Source organism: Crocodylus porosus, unplaced genomic scaffold (assembly GCF_001723895.1).
Source record: "Crocodylus porosus isolate Cpor-Errol unplaced genomic scaffold, CroPor_comp1, whole genome shotgun sequence".
In the NCBI taxonomy this organism is placed as follows: Eukaryota; Metazoa; Chordata; order Crocodylia; family Crocodylidae; genus Crocodylus; species Crocodylus porosus.
Genome location: NW_017728949.1, coordinates 53,563,914 through 53,582,135, shown reverse-complemented (window position 1 = coordinate 53,582,135; position 18,222 = coordinate 53,563,914). Strand labels below are relative to the sequence as shown.

General features: G+C 51.1%; 1 protein-coding gene across 1 annotated transcript in view; it reads right to left on the bottom strand.

The window, feature by feature from the left end:
* MARCH4 (membrane associated ring-CH-type finger 4) overlaps positions 1 to 9,679 on the bottom strand; it is a 52,006-nt gene extending 42,327 nt beyond the window's left edge. The window contains exons 1-2 of the mRNA XM_019553560.1: positions 9,502 to 9,679; positions 8,903 to 9,018 (exon numbers count right to left, since the gene is read on the bottom strand). Of these exons, the coding sequence (XP_019409105.1) occupies positions 8,903 to 9,018; positions 9,502 to 9,679 (294 nt within the window). The remainder of the gene's footprint in view (positions 1 to 8,902; positions 9,019 to 9,501) is intronic.
* Positions 9,680 to 18,222: the final 8,543 nt, after the last annotated feature.

The window sequence follows — 18,222 nt, the reverse complement described above, 5'->3', positions numbered from 1 at the left end:
AATTTGGGGTTTTTTTGCAAAAATATAGTTGGTCTAATAAAAGATATCACCTCCCCCATGAGTTCTGCTTCTTAAGATGAGGAGATTGGTTCTGAAGAGTTTGGTTAAAAAGGAAAAAAAAACAAAACCAACCCCTTTATTCTGCCTTCCTAAAACAAGGAGCGTGCCTTATTTGGAGGTGTGTGGTATGCCAATAAATACAGTAGTGGGTCATCATAGAAATAAGGGTTGAAGGGAGCTCAGGAGATCACATCCAGTCCAACCCCCTGCCAAAGCAGGACCAGCCCCAACTACATCATCCCAGCCAAGGCTTTGTCTCTGCTGGTTTTGAAAACCTCCGAGGATGGAGATGCCACCACCTCTCTGGGGAGCCTGTTTCAGTGTTTCACCACCTTCCTATTAAGAAAATACTTCCTAATATCCAACCTCAACTTCCCTTGCTGCAGCTTGAGCCCATTGCTCCTTGTCCTGTCGTCTGCCCCCACTGAGAACAGCAGTGCTAAAAGGAGGAGCTCTATGCCGAGGTGCCCCTCAAATGCTAGATCCCGCTCTGGAAGTGATGAAGCACAGATGCTCGTTCACTGCGGGGTGAAAGCCCTGTGCCACGACAGCTAACGAGCCGGGCAGGGAGCCTCACCTAGAGCCGTGCTGTATCCCTTAACACCCATCTTACCGTCTCCCTTTTCACTGAACCATGAAGTGGTCACAAAGCGCTGGCAGGTTTGTACCAGTGAAATGCCCACCTGCAAACCTGCAAGAGCTGGGGAAGAGCTGCTGCTTGCTGTCCCCATCCCCTTCCCGTTGAAGGGAATAGGGGTGTTGCCAGAGGCTAGCGGGGAGAGCGGTATCAGGCACACGACACTGTTTTTTTGCAACGCCGGGTGACAGTGCAGAAGAAATCCAAAGAGAGGGCGTTATTCCCCCTGCCCTCCCCGTCTGCAGGGTGCTTGGGTTACCTGATTGTCATAGCAACAGAAAGTGGATGCTTAATTAAAAAGAGCCATCAGTCAGCCCCGGTCGGAGCCTTCCTGGCCTGCTGCAGTGGGAGGCAGAGCAAATAAACGCAGCACAGCGAGGGCAAGAGGGTCTGCAGTTTCTACAGGGCAGCGCACCTCGCAGCTATTAGTTTTAGGCTCTGAATTAAGGTGTTATTGCCAAAGAGGTTTTGCAGACATAGAAATGGTCTCAAGAATATTAATGTAGGGACCGAGTTAGAGGACCTGATCGCTGGTGTTTAAACCAGCCCTGCTTTGCTGGGAGCTCATGTGCCAAAGGCAAGTGCTGGGGAGAATCGGGGTGAAGCCCACTTGTCTGGCTTCCCCCTCCCAAGCCAAGGGGACAGCAGGAATCCTGCTCCCAAGACTTCTTCTCATGGCCCCAAAGGGACCAGCTTTTATACCAGCGTAGCAAAGGGACAGGTGCTTCAGAAACACCGCAGCAGACCAGGTTCCTTGGGTAAAATACTATATCTTGTATCAGTCCAACTCAAAAAATCTTTGCAAGCCTTCAGGTACAAATGCCCTTCATCCAGCTCAGGAAGGTATTTGCTTGCAAAGAAGAATTGCAAAGAAGAAGGCTTGCAAAGAAGAATTTTTCTAACTATTTGAGTTGGTCTAATAAAAGAGATGAGATTCACCCAAAGAACCGTGTCTGCCTGCGTCTTTAGACCAACACGGCTACAGCCAACACCTTAGAAACACCTAGACACAAGGCAACGGGTCAGATCATGACTCCTGAAGTCTGGCCCGTGCCCGAGACGGAGCTGTGCAGGGAGCCCTGCCTGAGCGCGCCTGCCACCGCTGCACAGAGGTGCCCTTGTCACTGCAATCTGGGCCATCTCGCCCTGAACGGGTTGGCAGTCAGGACATGCCATCTATTTCCACCGCCTTGTGTGGGAGGTAGCCTACGGCATGCGATGGGCAGCATTAGCTGTACAGCAGCTCAAAGGAAGAAGTCCCATCCATTTATTTAGGGAGCTGGCTGTGCTCGGATGCATAGGGATGGCAGGGACATTTGCCATCCAGCACTCGCCTCTTGGCCCCGTCTGAGCCCCAACCATGATGCCGAAAGGCAGGCATGGGATTGGGAAGCTTCACCACCTTCCTAGTGAGAGAGTTTTCCTACTATCCAACCTCAACTTCCCTTGCTGCAGCTTGAGCCCGTTGCTCCTTGTCCTGTCGTCTGCCCCCACTGAGACCAGTCCAGCTCCGTCCTCTTTGCAGCCCCCCGGCAGGGAGGTGGAGGCTGCTATCAAATCTCCCCTCGGTCTTCCCTTCTGCAGACTGAACCAGCCCATTTCCCTCAGCCTCTTCTCACAACTCATGTCCCCACACCCCCATTTTCATTGCTGGACTCTGTCTCACTTGTCCACATCCTTTCTGTAGCGGGGTCCCCAAACTTCTCAACTTCTGGTAGCTTAAAACAGCAACCGCTACATCATTTGCTGCTGTTGAACCCGATGAAAGCCGAAACAAGTGCCCTTTAGTTTTCTGGGGGAGCATAAAGCGTCCAGTCAGTGTTTGGGCAGCTCTCGAGATGCAGAAAACCTTTTTCTGCAGTTACCGGGGGCGGTTAAGTGGAGAGAAATTGCTGCTCCACCGGGCCACTGACGCCAATGTCTTTGCCAGGGAGAAGAACGAGAGCGAGCTGTTCACACGGGAGCCCCGGCGCAGCTATGGAATTGAACTGTTTCATTAAGATTTGGCCCAGGCCTTTTTCCCTTTATATCCCCCCAAACTATAGGAACAAAATATGCAATTATAAAGTTCAGTCATGTAAAGCCCTTCAATTACTGCGTAACTCCATTATGGCCTTTCCAAATGTTACAAGATTCATGCAGCAGGACATGACATCGGAGGCAATTCATTTTTCATCTGCCGATTAGGAGAAATTAAAACGGTTCTCCGAACATCCCAATTTATGTGAGATCAAGTCCCTTATTACTATAGAGTGCGTTAGCAGGGAAATGAATTGAAGTTGCATGCAGCCCTGCCAATAGAACAGCTGAAAAAATAAATGAGAAAGGTCATTAAAAGAAAGCACATGCCATATCAAGGATTGTGGGAGATGAGTCTCTGGGGCCTCAGATTCAAGTTCTGCCTTTAGTTCCTTAATGTCGGGCAGTAAATCAGGATGCTGGCTTTGGTTGGCTTGCAACAGGGCAGCCTTGCAAGGGGCTGTGCAACAGGGCAACCTGTAGGCAAGGGGTTGTGCTTCCGAAAAAAAATAGCCAGTCACAGGCAGAGGCAGAACCGGCTAAAGGGTGAAAAAAAGAGTGTTTCTTCAGCAACGAGCTGCTTATCCAGGCTGGGAAATGAAAGAAGACAAACATGCTGGAATTAGCACTCCTGTGTCTGAAAGATGGAGCAGAGGAGCCTAGAAGCGACGCCTGCCAACACCCCAGAAAGCAATGGGCACATGCCGATGTCGGTGCCACCCACCTCCGACCACCCCTTCTGCCCCTGGGCAGCACCGGCAGCGGCACCGGTGCCCCCCAGCACCGCACACCGAACCACCGCCTAGGTCTCACAAGCTCCTCGGCGCTCTGCAGCAGACGTGCAGCAAAACTAAAGCCCGGTAGAGAGTGCTTAATTGCACAGGCACCTGGCAGCTTCCCAGAGAAACAGGCTCAAACAGAGCTGAAGGGATCACAGCACGGACTCGAACTTCCCAGCACTGCCCCAATTAAAGACCTCTGTAAAGGCCTCATCTCTGTAAAGTCCTCGTTCTCTGTGTCCTCGCCTAGGCCTTCCTGTTAGTTTGGTGAAGGCAGCTGGCATAAAAAACAGAGGAAGAAGAAAGAAGTTCTGCAAGAAAGAGCGTAATTCCCTCGGTGTGAGCGACAAAGACCATTTGGAGGTGCTGAGCACTAGATTTCCTGTGCCCCACGCACGCGGCTGCTCCCAAGTTCCCGCGCTCTCGGCGCGGAGACAGTCAGCATTTCATCTATCCAATTTATCACTTGGCCTCCTCATCATCTCATCGGTGACTGTTCGTGGAAACGCAAAGAAAACCTTTCTTTAGGAAAAGCTAAGAGAGAAGCACAGCTATATTCCTCTCCAGAATGCCAAATGGCGACGGACAAACGTGCCCCGTGGGACCCTTCAGAGCAAAAGTGGCTCCGTTAAAATGCAAACTGTTAGGCCCTTTGTAGGTGGCCAGTACCTGGACTGCTGCTTCTCCCACTTTCCATGGGGTTGCTCTACCAGATGTGGCCTTTAGCTCTTGCAGGGAGCAGTATCTCTTACCATAACTATGCCACCCCATTTTGCTATATATCCTGTGGCAAACCACGAGGCACTGCTCCGCCTAGTAAAAAGCATCCTACTTCTAGCAACGGCCAGAAAAGGATGGTATCAGAAAGAGCCTCACGATCCACTTGCACAAGCAGCAAAGCTGCCAGTTAGACTTCCATGCAGAAGTGGGAATATGGCCCCCAAACGCAGGTCGCTGTGGCTTGAACTCAGTCGAAACCCTTCAATCGCTCCTGAGTGGTAGTAGCAGAGCTCGCGCAGCCCTGGCCGGCTGCAGCCAACCCCTGACGGGCGAGAGTCAGTCGGGTACACATCAGTACACTGCACGTCACGGAGGAGGAGATGAGGCACGTGGAAATGTTGCCATTAAGATGACTTGACACTGCTCCAGACGTTGCATATCTTTCCTCCTCCGCTTTTATTCAGAAAGCAGGAAAATTCCCTACCAGGAGAAGCAACAGTAAAAGCCCAAAGACTGAGTCACGCAGGGAGGGAGAGGAGGCTTGGGGAAAGGGCCCTGCCTGCCGCGCGCGATTATCCAGCTCACGTACCTGCAAGCTGCGTTTTTCTGGGCCTCACCTTCGGGAGGAGGGAGTCAGAGCTGCGATGCTACCGACGCCCCATCGCTCAGTGCTTTGCTGCGCACCCGGCACTGAGATATCGAGGAGAGGGATCGCTTAGGCCCAGAGAGCACCCACATAGGAAGGGCAACCCTTTGCTCTGCCCCATTCTGCCTCCATCAGCTACATTACCCCCCCGCATGCCACCGCCAGACTGGGGGCAAGCCTCCGGCAGCCTTGTTTTCACATCCTCCTGGTGTCATGAGCATGAGACTTTGCTCGTGAAACTATGTGGCTTCAAAGAAACAGCGCGACTTACCTACTCCCATAAGCAAGGGCAGGCTACACTGACTGCAGGGCCCCAAATGACAGGGAAATGGGCCCAAGGAGTGACCCCCTCCACTGCCAGCCAAGTCGTCTTTCACGCTCGTGCCTTCTCATGCTCTGGCCAAGCCATCCAGAATGACAGCAGCAGCTGCAGGCTGGCAGCCTTTCCTAAGTAATGCTGTTTCCATGAATATGCTAATGAACATCCCATCCTGTCCACGAGCATGCTAATTCCTAGCTAATGCTGTGATGGATGTGCTAAATACAAAATACGGGACATGCGCTGGAAGCTGAAAGCTCGAGCGATCGCCCTTTTGGTGTCTAGTGTTTTAGCGGCGTGGAGTCTACCCCAACACCCTTGCAGGTTGCCTTCCTTTTTTTTGCATTTAACACTAGCCTCTTCTCCACTGCTTGGCATATCAGGCTGCAGCGTGCCCTGGATTCACAGCAAACGCAGGCTGGCATAAGCCGGAGCTGCGCGGCGGCATCGAGGGCAGTTCGTTATAGACGCTCCACGTCGCATGTTCCCAGGGAAGCCCAGGCCACGAACTCCAGTCGAGCTCCGCGTTGCCCGGCTCTGAACTCTCCGTAGCACGGTGTAAACTGATGCTAGCCCTTCGGGCCGCTGGTTCCCACAGATGCCATTGATCGGACCAATATGCAGAGAACAGGCCACGGGGTCACCCTTCCTATGTGCGCAGCTCCACATAAATGAGTAGCAAAGCTCAGGCAACGCTCCTTGGCCTGGCAATCCCAGGAGAGGACATTTCGGGTGCAGCGGTCAGAATGGCAGCCGGTCTCATGGTATTTCCCTCCCTCTGTTTCCAGCTCTGGTGGGAACTGGGCACCACAGAGACAAGGATGCTAAACATACAAGTGCCACTTAGCACAAAATCTTTCAACTTCTCCCATTTGCATTGAAAACAGATCTGCAGCAAAGCAGCTCGGCCCTCCGCAGCTACGGGCACAGTTTTGAAATGCGAGGGGGGAGTTGCTAAGTTAATGGAGTTGCGAGCTCTCAGCACCACGGGCAAGAAGAAAAGAAACCCTCATATTTTACTGTATGATAAAAACTCAAGGCAGTTCTAGCTAATATATACATACAGTCACCATCCAGTAAACCAATGTCTCTAGCTGGATTGTTTGAATGTGAGCATATACCAACATTGCTTGATAGTGCAGGTGATAAATGAGGAGAACCGTGGCCTATTATTTGCTCTGTAAATAGGTAAGAAGTCCAGCCTCATGCAATTCTTGTGTCTTACTCCAGTGCTGGAGTTTTGTTTCTATACTTGCCTGAATAAGAAGCTAAAATAAAAAAGAAATCCATGCACAATCACATCCTAACAGGGCATGCGCCGACTTACTGGAGTGTGGACCAGGATAACAGCGATGCTGAGAGTCACCAGACTGCCTTTAGACGGGGGTGCCCTTTTGTTCAGTGGGGAACCGGGCCGTGACTTATGGGATCACACCTTGGGGAAGTCCATCCCTCTCCCCATGTCCATTTTCTCTTGCTGCAACCAGTGCCAATGCCTTCGAGAGAAGAACTTTATTAATGTTGGTAAAGTGTTTTGAGATCCTTGAACAAACAAGGCTAAAGACCTGCCAGCAACGGGCGATGGGGGCAAGCTTCGTTAGGTGTGGAAACTGGATGGACCCTGGACTCAAGGTGTCCCCAGTTCTGTTAAGTGGGGAGAGAGTGGGCATCTAATTGTCTCTTTTGGAAGAAAACCAAACTCCTTCCAGCAGCCACGTGGATTTGTAGGGGAAACTCCTCCGGGACGGCGTTCTTCCAACACTGCCAGCGAAACCGCCTTCCCGGCTCTCCGTCGGCTCGACATTTCTAGTGTCAGAGTGGACTCGGGCACGAGTCTTTCCTTCTGACCAGCCACCGGTTACATGCAAATCCCCAAAATACCCCGTTTTAAAGGATCTGGTATTAATGCTCCTTTGTGTTCCTATCACGCGGCCTTGAAAGATCTCAGGTTGGGAAGGGAGTAGTGATAGGTGCAATAGTCCTGTGCCACTATATCCCCTAACTCAGGACATTACAGAGAAGGGAAACCGAGGCACAGGAAAGGAAGGTGAATTGCCTGAGACCATAGCATCCATCTGCGGTTGAACCAGGAAAAGCGCCAGGCCTCCCTGCTCCCAGTCCTGCGTTTTAACGGCGTCCCGATGGTGCACCTCCGCTTCATTATGGCAGCTGTTACTTGCACGTCAGCTTGTGTGAAATAAAGGGATGGGGGAGTAGAGAGTATAAGAGGGTATAGAGGGTGTGCAAGAGGTTTGGTGGGTCTGATCTGCATCCCTCTGCATACCCAGGGCTGACCCTGGACATCTGACAATGCCTGTATGAGGGGAGGCAGGACTGAAGGGCATAGTCGTACAGCCAGCTGTGAAGCCTCACCCTCTCCTGAAATCCTAAAGGACTCCTCTCGTATCCATGCTTCTTGCTCTCATCTCCAGGACCCATCGCAGCTCTGCCCACCCCAGACATACTTCTTTGCTTCCACCTTTGAAACCCATTCATGCTTTTTTCCTCCCCCACAATACCAGTACATCTGGATGGTGCTGCAGTGGCCGTGAGACAGATGTGGATTAAAGGGAGTAAGTGAGAATAACTCCGCCTGGCCCAGAGGCGAACTGACACCGCTGCGTCGCGCCAGGACGGGAAGAGGGGAGGACTGCAAGGTGGGCTGAGGTGCGCTGGCAGAGGCTGAGATTTCGTGCATGGCTCCTATCCACGCTGTGTAATTAGAGATATGTCAAAAGAGATAAGGCGGGGGTGTGATTCCAAGAAGGACTCCATTTGAGCTGCTTCTTCCTGTCCTTCCATGAATCAGTCAGCCCACTACTTGTCTCTCCATCAGTGCCTCCCACGTGGTACCGCAGCAAGTTTAGGGGAACAGGGTGGGGTGGCTCACATGCCTTGCAATAAGTGAACGTGAGCCGGGTGGAGAGAGGTGTAGACACCTGCTTTGGCCAGTCACGTGTTGGAACAAAAATCAGTTATATGTGTTTGGGAGAGGGACGTGGAAACCTTTGGTCTTGGCTGCAGGACCACCCCCTGCCCTGCTCTCCCGGGGTTGCTCTGTGCCTGCTCCTCGGCAGCAGTATCTCTGCGCCCGTGGTCCAAGGCTCGCCATCACTTTCTCAGTGGAGTAGAGCTGCCCATCAGGGCTGGGTAAAGAGAGGGGACAAGGCAGAGGGGAGCAGGAGAGGGAGTTTGCCACCAGACCCTTGGCCCAAAGACGAGATGCATGCCCCTGTGTCAAGCAGAAGCCAAAATCTCGGAGGTCTGCTGTCCAAATGCCGCCACACAACGAACACCACGGTAGGAAAGGGACTCCCCAAAATTGCAACCTCCAGCTTTGCTCAAGTGAATGTATGGGGCAAAACGATCTGTGCTTGCACCGCAGCTGGGTTCAGGGACGTAGCATCATTCGTTCTGCTGGATCCGCTCCCCACGCCCAACTCATTTTCACGGCCCGCAGGTTACTGCCACTGCAAATGAAAGCACCGAGCGGTGCCAGGTCCTTGTAGAGAGGCGTTTTATTTCCCGTCCTGGCTGGCTACGCTGCAGGCAGGAGAAGAGATGCTGGAAGCTGCGGCACTCGAGGAGATGGAGACAGTTCGGCTCCTGCGTACGAGCTCGGAGAAGAAAACCTGCCGAGCTCTGGTTGCGAGCGACAGCTGCCCATGGACGGCCCGGGGGGGTACGCGAGACCCCCCCCTCGGGGAGCACGTGACTGGTACGGCGAGAGGTGCCAGGTCACCAGGTGCTGGTGGCAGGCGCTGGTGGCACTTGTCTGGTTTCCACGAGGAGGCCGGGTGGTAGCCGGTGATGTGACGAGAGGGAGCGAGGTGTGAAACTGCAAGGGAGACGGCACAGAAAGCTGCCGTGCGTGGAGTAAACACGGGAAGCAACATGCACCGAGCAAGGCGTCTGCACCGGGGCAGACGGGGGAAGCCCAGGCAGACTCGTCGACTTTCCTCCGGCCGCAGCGTTGCAAAGTTTCAAATAATTGGAAGACTCAATGAATGAGGGTCGGCCTTCCCTCCGAGCATCCGATCTCCATCTTCACCCAAGCAGGGCCCCCTTTCATCTTAGCGTTTAGTACGAGCTGGCAGACTGCACCCAAGAGATGCAATCAAACCGGAGGCAACTGGGGCTGGAAAGGAGGGTCGACCTCGCGCGGGAGCCCAGCCGGACATACCGGTGCGCGGCCTGGCCTGCGGGCTGACTGTCGGCACTTCGGATGTAGCACTCGTGCTGCTGCTCTGTTAGGCTGTATGACCAGACTCTCTCCCACCCTCTCTGCTCGTCCTTTCCAGTCTCTCTCTGTATTTCTCACTCTGTTTCCCCTTTTCACCCTGGATTTCCATTAGCTTTTGCTCTCGCCATCTGTCATAGTTTCTCTCCCGTAGTGACTTCTTAGCAGGTTCCCCTTCAGCTTCCAAGCCAACATCTGCGTAGGCTCGTGATGAAGCCACGTTAAGTCTGTCCGTCCCCGATTGCCGCCCGCCGAGCATCGGCCTGTGCCCTGGCCAAGTTTCAAAAGAGGACATTCCCCGCCCGCCTCTCCCCAGACCGTCTGCAGTCCCAGATGGATAGGAACCGCTCTTTTCTTCTTCCCCTAAACTAGTTAGATTGAAAAGACTTCTTCTGTCCCAGTTTGGCTGTATGTTTTCTGGACTTTTCTTCATTTCTGCCCCCCCTTGCTTAATGCTTGATGTTGTTACTGGACTCGTAACAACACCTGCCACGCTCCACTGCGGAGGGGGCTGCATTTAAGTACTGGGAATACCCATATCCCTAATCCACGTCATAAAGATAGCGAGATCTAGTTTGTTTGTCAAGTATGTTGGAGATGAGAAGCTAGAGAAAAGGCTTTTTTTTTTTACAGAGATTTTTTTCTACCCCCTAAATGACACACTTAGGTAAAAGCATTGTAGAAATCAGAGTAAGGCAGGGAAATCCTTGAATCCAGGGGTGGTCAACCTGCAGCACGGGTGGCAGATCGGGGAGGTGACAGGCAGATGGAAAGCAGAGCAGGGACAGGGAGCAGAAAGCAGAGCGGCAGATCAGGCAGGGAAAGGGGATCGGAGGGGCACTTGGGAAGGTCCAGGGCTGGTTTGTGGCACACCTGCTAAAATGGTTGGCTCTCACTAGTCTAATCCAACCCTCTGCTCAAACCAAATCAGCCCTGTCTAAATGGGTTTTTTATTAATAGTTTAAACCTTGACCGGGGCAGGATGACTGCTCTTCTCCGAGAAGCCACCCTTCGGGACAGAGGAGAAGGTGTGGGCAGGAAGCGAGGGCAAGCCTACACGTTAGCTTGGCGGCAGGCGTGGAAAATAGTCACTCTGACTCCACAATGAGTGTGCACTTGCCCTGGACGCCTGCCTCTCTTAATTTTCAGCACTATGGAAATGCTGTCCTATGCAAATGGGATTTTTATTTGTAAGGAACAATAAACACCTTGGAAATGGGCTGCTGGAAGTCCACCAGGATTTCGTTTTTTCCTCTCCAACCACACAGCCAAGATCATGCTAAGGTCTGTGGCTGGCACAGCCCAAGAAACAATTGCCTGGCTAGAAGTCCTGCTTGAGAGCTGCATGTATTGTGTATGCTAAAGTAAAAAAATTGGAGAACAAAAAACAAACCCTAGAACAAAACACCCCCCCAACAAACCAAAAAACCAAACCAAACCCTGCCAACAGTCCACATCTTGGAAAGAAGAGAGCAAAGCAGCCAGCGGTCCTGGCCATCAGGGACCCAGCAGAGCCATGCACCGCTGATCCCCTTTCTGTGTCCGTAGCAGGCATCCCTTAAACAGAGAGCGTGAAGTATTTATGGATCCAGTATCTGACCCCCCAGGTAACCTCTCTACTTCTACCAGCTATATTCATTCCCCTTCCCCTCACCCCCGTCTCCCTCAGTTTACATTTGCCCCGTTTGGCTCTTGCAGCTTCTTTACTATTTTATCCAGGAAGATAAACTGCAGGCGCTTCCTCAGCCTCATGAAGGTATTTGCACCCGAAAGCTTGCAAAGAAGTGTTTTTCCAGCAATCTGAGTTAGTCTAATAGAAGAGATCAGCTTTACCTAAAAAGCCTTGTCTGCCTCAAGTATTTATGGAAGTATCTTCCAACTTTTTGCACCTGCCAAATCCAGCGCCTTGCCAACAGAAACCTTTGCATGTAAGCAGGGGCCAGAAGCTCCTGCTGGGAGGACAGGAACTTAAAAAAAAAGAAAGAAAACAAACCCCCAAACCACTGAAGCTAAACTCAAACCTGCCATGAAAAAAACCAACTCTCTTTAGACTTAGAAAAAGTGTCATTGTGTTCCTCTGACGAGAAGGCCTAGCTAAATAAGGTAACAGGTCCTAGGGCATACTCCCCAGCACATTAGCTAAAGGATTGTTCAGCTCACTTTTCAAACCCTGGTTTCCCTACCAGCACCAATGCCCTCCTGCTCCTAAACCTCTCCACTAACTTTCTCAGCCTACAGCAAGACCCTAGCCAAGGCTTGCAGCAACCCTGATAGCATCGTATCCCCATCTGAGTTCAGGTCATTCCCCCATCAGAGACTCCCTTTAGTGATGTCTCTAAGCATCCTTGATTAAAGCCCCATGGTTCGTTCTTATAGTCCTGTCCCTATCTGCCCAGGTATCGGCTCCCCACTTTGATGGTAGACAGCCTCGTTAGCGATCAGTTCCTGCAGGGCAGTCCAGAGGGGCTCCCTGAATAAACGCCCTTCCAAGCCAAACCTGGGGAAAACCTCCTCTCCTGAGGCTGGCTTGAGATTGCTTTACCTTTACCTTGTGCTTGCCGCTGGCTGATGCCTTGTCTCCTGGTTCAGTTGCAAGCTCTTCTGAGCAGTGGGATTATCTTATCTGAGCACTGCATTGCTTGGGCACCGGTTGCAACCCAAACTCTATTGCTACATTAATAAGACCATGATAACAAATATCCGCAGGTGAAATGTCCTTTATACTGATATCCCTTAAGAAATGCCTACTTAGCAGCTGCTGGAAATGATGCTAATATTAGATGGGTGATATATTCCTAGGTGAATTGTGGTAATGAGATTTTTAGTGAGCGAGTAGAAATCAGAGATGAGCCTGAAATTCCTTGGAAATTCAGGGGTGATCTTGAGCCAGCTTGTAATAAGCTGCACAAAGCGATGGCCTGTTGATGCTGATGGGTGTCTAGAGGGTGGGAGGAGCATTGTAGAGCTGAGCTAGTTTGTTTTTTGGCAAAAGGCTTTTCCCTGGTTACAGCCCTGATAGATATGTGTTTGCAAGTTCAGGACCCGGGCCTGTACTGCGTTTGGGATAATGGTTCTCTAATAGCAATGCACGACAGTAATTAATTCATATCTGGAGAGCTGCAAGCGATTTTTTTTAGCTTTACAGAGTGATGAGGTGAGGCTCACCACCCGCACACTCGCTCTGGCTCCTGTGAAAGGCGCTGCGCTCAGCCCCGCACGGCCTGGAAGTGGGCTAAGGGAGGCAAATCTGGGCTTGTACTGAAGTCAGCGGTGGGGCCGAGCCAGCCCGCCTAGCTCCAAATGCGGCTTGGGGAATCTGAGGAGGGTGCCCGTCCCTAAACTCTCCGGCCATCCTATCTCAGGGGTGACACAAGAAGTGGCTCGTTTCACTCCGGGTCTGTCTCCATCATGTTTCTGGAGAGCACCGCCGGGAAGCCCAGGCCCCATCACATGCCAAACCTGGCTGGGCCCAGGGACGCGCTTCCCACCACTGGCCTCTGTTGAGCTCCTGCGGGCCCAGGAGCCCCCCCAAACTCAGCAGCCCTCTCCAAGGTGGTGCAGAAGCAGTACTGATGGGCCCTTTGGTCTGAAATCCACCAAAATGCAGGGATGGGGGCAAACTTATTTGAGGTTTGCTGGCCAAACTTTAAAACAAAATGTTTAAATATCACATTGGGTTAATGTGACACAAATGTTTGTGGAGAATGAGAAAGAAATGCCCACAGTTTTCTGAGTTGACCTATCCTTTTTTTTTTTATATATATATAATCCAGAACAGAACATTTTCTTTCATTTTTAGTTTTGCTTCTTTTAAATGAAATGGAGACGTACTTCGCAACCAAGCACTATTGCACAGCCAAAGACAGAAGCAGTTCATTTGGAAAATGTCAAAGGAACCACGGCAGGTTTTTCCTCCCCAGAATATCTTTTTTCCTGGGAAACTTTTCCACCAATTCCACTTTTGGGGAGGGGCCGTCAGCTCAGAAAGGCATTTTTCAATGGAGAAGATTTTTACCTGAATTTTTTCCCTGAGCTCTCCATGTCACATCTGCTGTATAGTCCTATCGGGTGAGGAAAAGTGTGGCTTGAAGCAGACATGGGACACGGGGGATACAGATTCATAGCATCAGAGGGGGGGAGATCGGCAGAGTAATTTCTCTGCAGCAAGGGAAAACAGTTTTTCTCCCTCTTCTTTAAGGCAGCCTTTCCAATCCTCCCATTGTGCCCCCATTAGTCTCCTTTTCTCCAGTCGGAGCACTCAGTCTTTCCTCCCGTAGTTTTTCTTCCAGCCCCGTTGTCATCCTTGTCACATATTTGCCTCTGGATCCTTTCCAGTTTCTCCCACCCTCCTTCAACCGTGGAGCCCAGACCTGCGGTGCACATCATCTCGCCGTGTTAAGTTCAGCACATTGACTTCCTCACCTGCAAAGTGTAGATATTCACACTTCCCTCCCTGGCAGGAGGATGACTTCATTAACACTGAGAAATGCCTCGATGCCCCTTCTGAGAAAGGGTGCTTCACATTTTCTATGTCTCCATCTCCTCTGCCCGCCGGGGAAAGGGGCTGCCGTATTCAGAGCGTGTACCGGCACTTCATAAAGGCTGCTTCTCCAGCAGGCATTTAAACGTGAAGAGCAGACTGTTTGAAAAATACCAATTAACTTTATTACTAAATCACAACTATTGTGGTGGGGAAAAAAACCCAACCCACAACAGCCTGCAGCATTTGGAGCGAGTCCAAAGCCGCCCCAGACGTCGGAGCATCTCCCTCCCGCCGAGGAGTGGCAGCATCATTTGAAGTCGTCTCAGGGAAGATTCATTAGGCTCCGGTCAGGCAGGTTACGTGGCCCTGTTGAAAATGAGAGCTGAGGCTTTGAACTTTTTTCCACCATTTTTTTTTTTTTCTCCTGGCACATTTATTGAGTACAAAATCTCCCATTAGGAGATTAATGGCTGTATCTGATAACGCCGTGCCATGAGACATTTTCAGCCTGATTCGAAAGATTTTTACGGTCAGTGTTTGTGCATCTGGGCCCTTCCAGACTCATCTGATTGGCCTGGCGTGTGCTGCGCAATGGATCCCAATTGTCAATGGTGGGTTTCTGTTAAAAGGCGCCAGGTGGAAACTGAAGCCCACGGGCTTCTACCAAAGTGCCTCCAGGATTTAAATCAGATGTGAACCGTTTCTAGTAAAAGCTATGGGTTTTAATCTCATTTCAGCCCTTCCACAAAGTCCTCGGGCACGGTGCTCCTGCCGTCCACCCCCATGTTCTCCATGCTTCCCAATGCACTGCCCTTTCCTACCCAAGCGTATTTTAAATTTGCGCTGGAAAGCTGACCCTCTTCAACAAAAGGAAGAAACCCCGCTCCTTCCAATGCAATGCCACCATGCATTGTTAAAGGCCTGAGTACCTTAATCAACCCATCTCCGATGTGCACGTATTGGGAGGAATGACTCGTGTCGATCTTCCTATTATATTGCTTCTTCTCCTTAATCCTGTACTTCGACCAGCTTCTATAAAAACCTGCAAGCTGAGACTGGGGAGCAATTGGAAACCCTCCTGTCTGCGAGCCTCCTCCTTGCCTCCTCCAAATTGTTCCTTGTGCTTCAATTTAAGAAACACAGTCTCCAGCTTCGGTCCGTCAAGACACAACCTATTCAATTTGGTGCTGCCAAACCCAAGGGAGGATGAGCTGTCCAGCTACCCGACTCGCACAATATTTGCACGGTTGACATCGTCCAGCAACAAATCCTCCATTAAGTTCATTCCTTGGGATACGTTTTCTTGGAGTAGGGAGTGCAAACATGAAGTTTATTTTCTACCTATGGGGACTTTTTACCATCTTTAATTTTCCTTGAGCCTGAGGAAGGGGGTGTCTGCCCAGAGGCTTGCAGAAAAAGATGATTTTTTGCAATTTCTTCATTGGTGTAATAAACGCTATCGGCTCTGAACCAAGAGTTCTAGGGTTTTGCATTTATTTTCTTCACCATTCCCTTTTATTCATCCTAAAAATCCCCACTTCATGCAGCATAATACCACTCTCATACAACCGTAACAAGGGTACAGCCCTGCACATCTCAGTGCATTCATGCTCAGCTCCCCCTCCTACACCCCATGCCCTCTCTTCTGTCCACAGTCATTGCAGATGAGCTGGAAGCAGCGACTCTTGCAACCGGGTGGAGTAGCAGAGGGTTTTTATCTGGTTTCCTCTCAGTCCAAAAGGATGGTGTCCAGTGATGCCTCAAACCCCTGCTTACATTTTGGGCAGGACTGATGTGGCACTCTGCAGTTCCTGCCTTGCATCCCTGCAGAGAAATGCCATTAGGCATTTAGCAAGTTCTGCTAAACCGTGTCACAGCAGTGCCATTTCTAGTAGCACTGCAGGTACCTGGGGACACGAATGGGACAGGTTTCCTGGTCCAGCTGCTGCTTCACAGTCTCACAACAGCACTGGCTGGTGGCTGGTCCCTCTGGGAAGACAGCACTTTTCATCTCCCCCAGGGCAATACTGACTATCTACTGGGCTGAGGCATGGGGAAAGGTGATTTCATGCAATGAGTCCTTTATTGTCTGGGTAAAGCCCTGTGCTGGAGTGGGCACCCCTGGGGAGAAGCCTGTTGGCATGGACATGACTAGAAAAGCCACCCTCTGCATTGGGCTATTGAGGGATGCTTTGAGCCGGGGACACAGGACTGGAAAGCCTGCAGGTCACTGAGTGCCACCCGCTATCACAAGCTACCGCTTTGGACAGCCCCGTTCATGAGTCGAGCGAGCACCGTCTAGAAGCTGGGCAGGCTTTTGGCACCTGCCAGGCTGGTAAATTTAGGCTGCAAATAAGCAGGCACCTCCCTGCCCTGAGGACCAGAAACTTCCTGCTTATCTGCAGCCTCAATTTATTCCCGGGTCTTTTGTTCTTGTGCCAGTGTTGTCCTTGGGCTTCAATAGCCGCTTTCCTTCCTAGGAGCTTGCCTCGCTGATGTATTTATAGAGAGCAGTCGCATCCTCTCGTGTTTTTCTGGGCTAAGCAAGCCAGGCTACTTCACCTCTTCTCTTCTGCTGGGGTCTGCCGTCTCCCGGTAGCATCTCCCTGCTTTTCTTCGAGCTTGGATCCATCGGCTTTATACCTAGGTGACCACAATGGGAAGCCATACTCCAGATGAGGCCTTGCTAGTGGCATGTGTGATGGCATTAATCCTTCCCTGCCTTTGCTAGAAATACTTGGACTGATGCTAGAAATACTTGGACTGATGCATTTGCCTTTTTCACAGCCGGATCACATGTGGAGCTTAAAATCATTTGTAAAATCAACTAATATCCTCGGGACTTTCTACATGCTGAAAACATGATGATACAAGATCTTTACAAAGAAGTTCAGTTACTTTTCTCTATTGTTCTTCATTTTCCGAGAACAGAATCAGGTGTCGAGTACTGCACCGGGGCCGGGGGCGGGGATGGGACACGCTCTCTTCTCTGTATTTCTGATGTGAGTGGGATTTGAAAACAGCAAGCATAGGAAACTTGTGCGTGGAAGCCACTTTTTAGGAGATTTTTCAAGGTAAACTTGTGGTTTGGGCTGGAGGCAGGCGATTAGGACTGTGACTACACCGCGTGATGCAGAGGCTCATAGTGATGCCTGACCTAGCTGCTGAGCTGGAATTAGATCAGTCACCGGCAGCGAATAGCGCAGGCAGCACCGTGCTGATGTGGGTCTATTGCTGCTGGGACCCGAGTAGCATCTCCACGCGGCGATACACTGGGCTGTGTCGACCCGGAGCTAACACGGGTATCTGCATTGCACCGTGTAGTCGTGCCCTTTGCTTCCGCTCTCTGTCCTGAGCCACGTGTGGACCACGCACCCCAACCCCTTCAGATGTCGGAGGGCACTCTGATCCAAAACCCACGTTCTGAGTTTTCCCCCTATGGATTTTGCTCTGTTTAAGCAAAATTACAACTGGAAAGGACCAATTTGCAAGCTTGGGCTTCGATGTGACCAACGTGCCATGAGACCAGGCTTTTTCCAGGGATTTTCACCACAAGTGGTAGGCATCTCATAAAGCCAACTTAATCCTGGGAGATTACCGCCGTTCAGGACAGCGCACAGCTCATCTTCTCAGAAGTCTTTTCAGCCGTTTGGGCTGAAATCTTGCAAGATCCTAGCACTGCCCAGCATTAACCCTGCTCTTGTTTCAGACGCAAGCACCCAACACTGGCTTGATCCAAATCTGGAATGAGATCCAAACGCCACTTCCTTCAATCTGTTCTAGGTGAGATGGAGGACAAGGAGCCGACATGGCCAAACGCGGTGGTCCCTGACCTCCCAGGGGTAACAATACTGACTCCGTGGCATGCTGTGGGCAATACCGCACTTTGGTTTCTCTATCAACCTGTCTCAGCTTTTTAATTTCCAGTGACTGTGAGTGACATTGGTGAGCACCATGTTGCTCACCAGAGTTTAGAAACTTTATGCTAAAGGGCAAAGGTCCTTTAAAAACCCATGTGAATTGCTTCTTCCAAAAGAAAAAGGGGAAGGGGAACAATAGGAAGTGGCACGTCGGCATAAGTTGAGTTGGACAGAGTATTTCTTTTGGCAGACCCGAGGCCGGCCGTATCTTTCTAGCCGGCGTTTACTTCGGGGACTTGAAGTGCAATGAGTAGATCGTTATGCAAAGAGGCTGTTGGACACGAAACTGCTGGTAGGTGGAAGCAAGTTTGCCCGGTCAGCGCCAGCGCCGAGAGACTTCCCGTTTCCGTTGCACGCCAGAATCTCCTTTGTTCGCTGCTCATCGGTTCAAGTGTCACA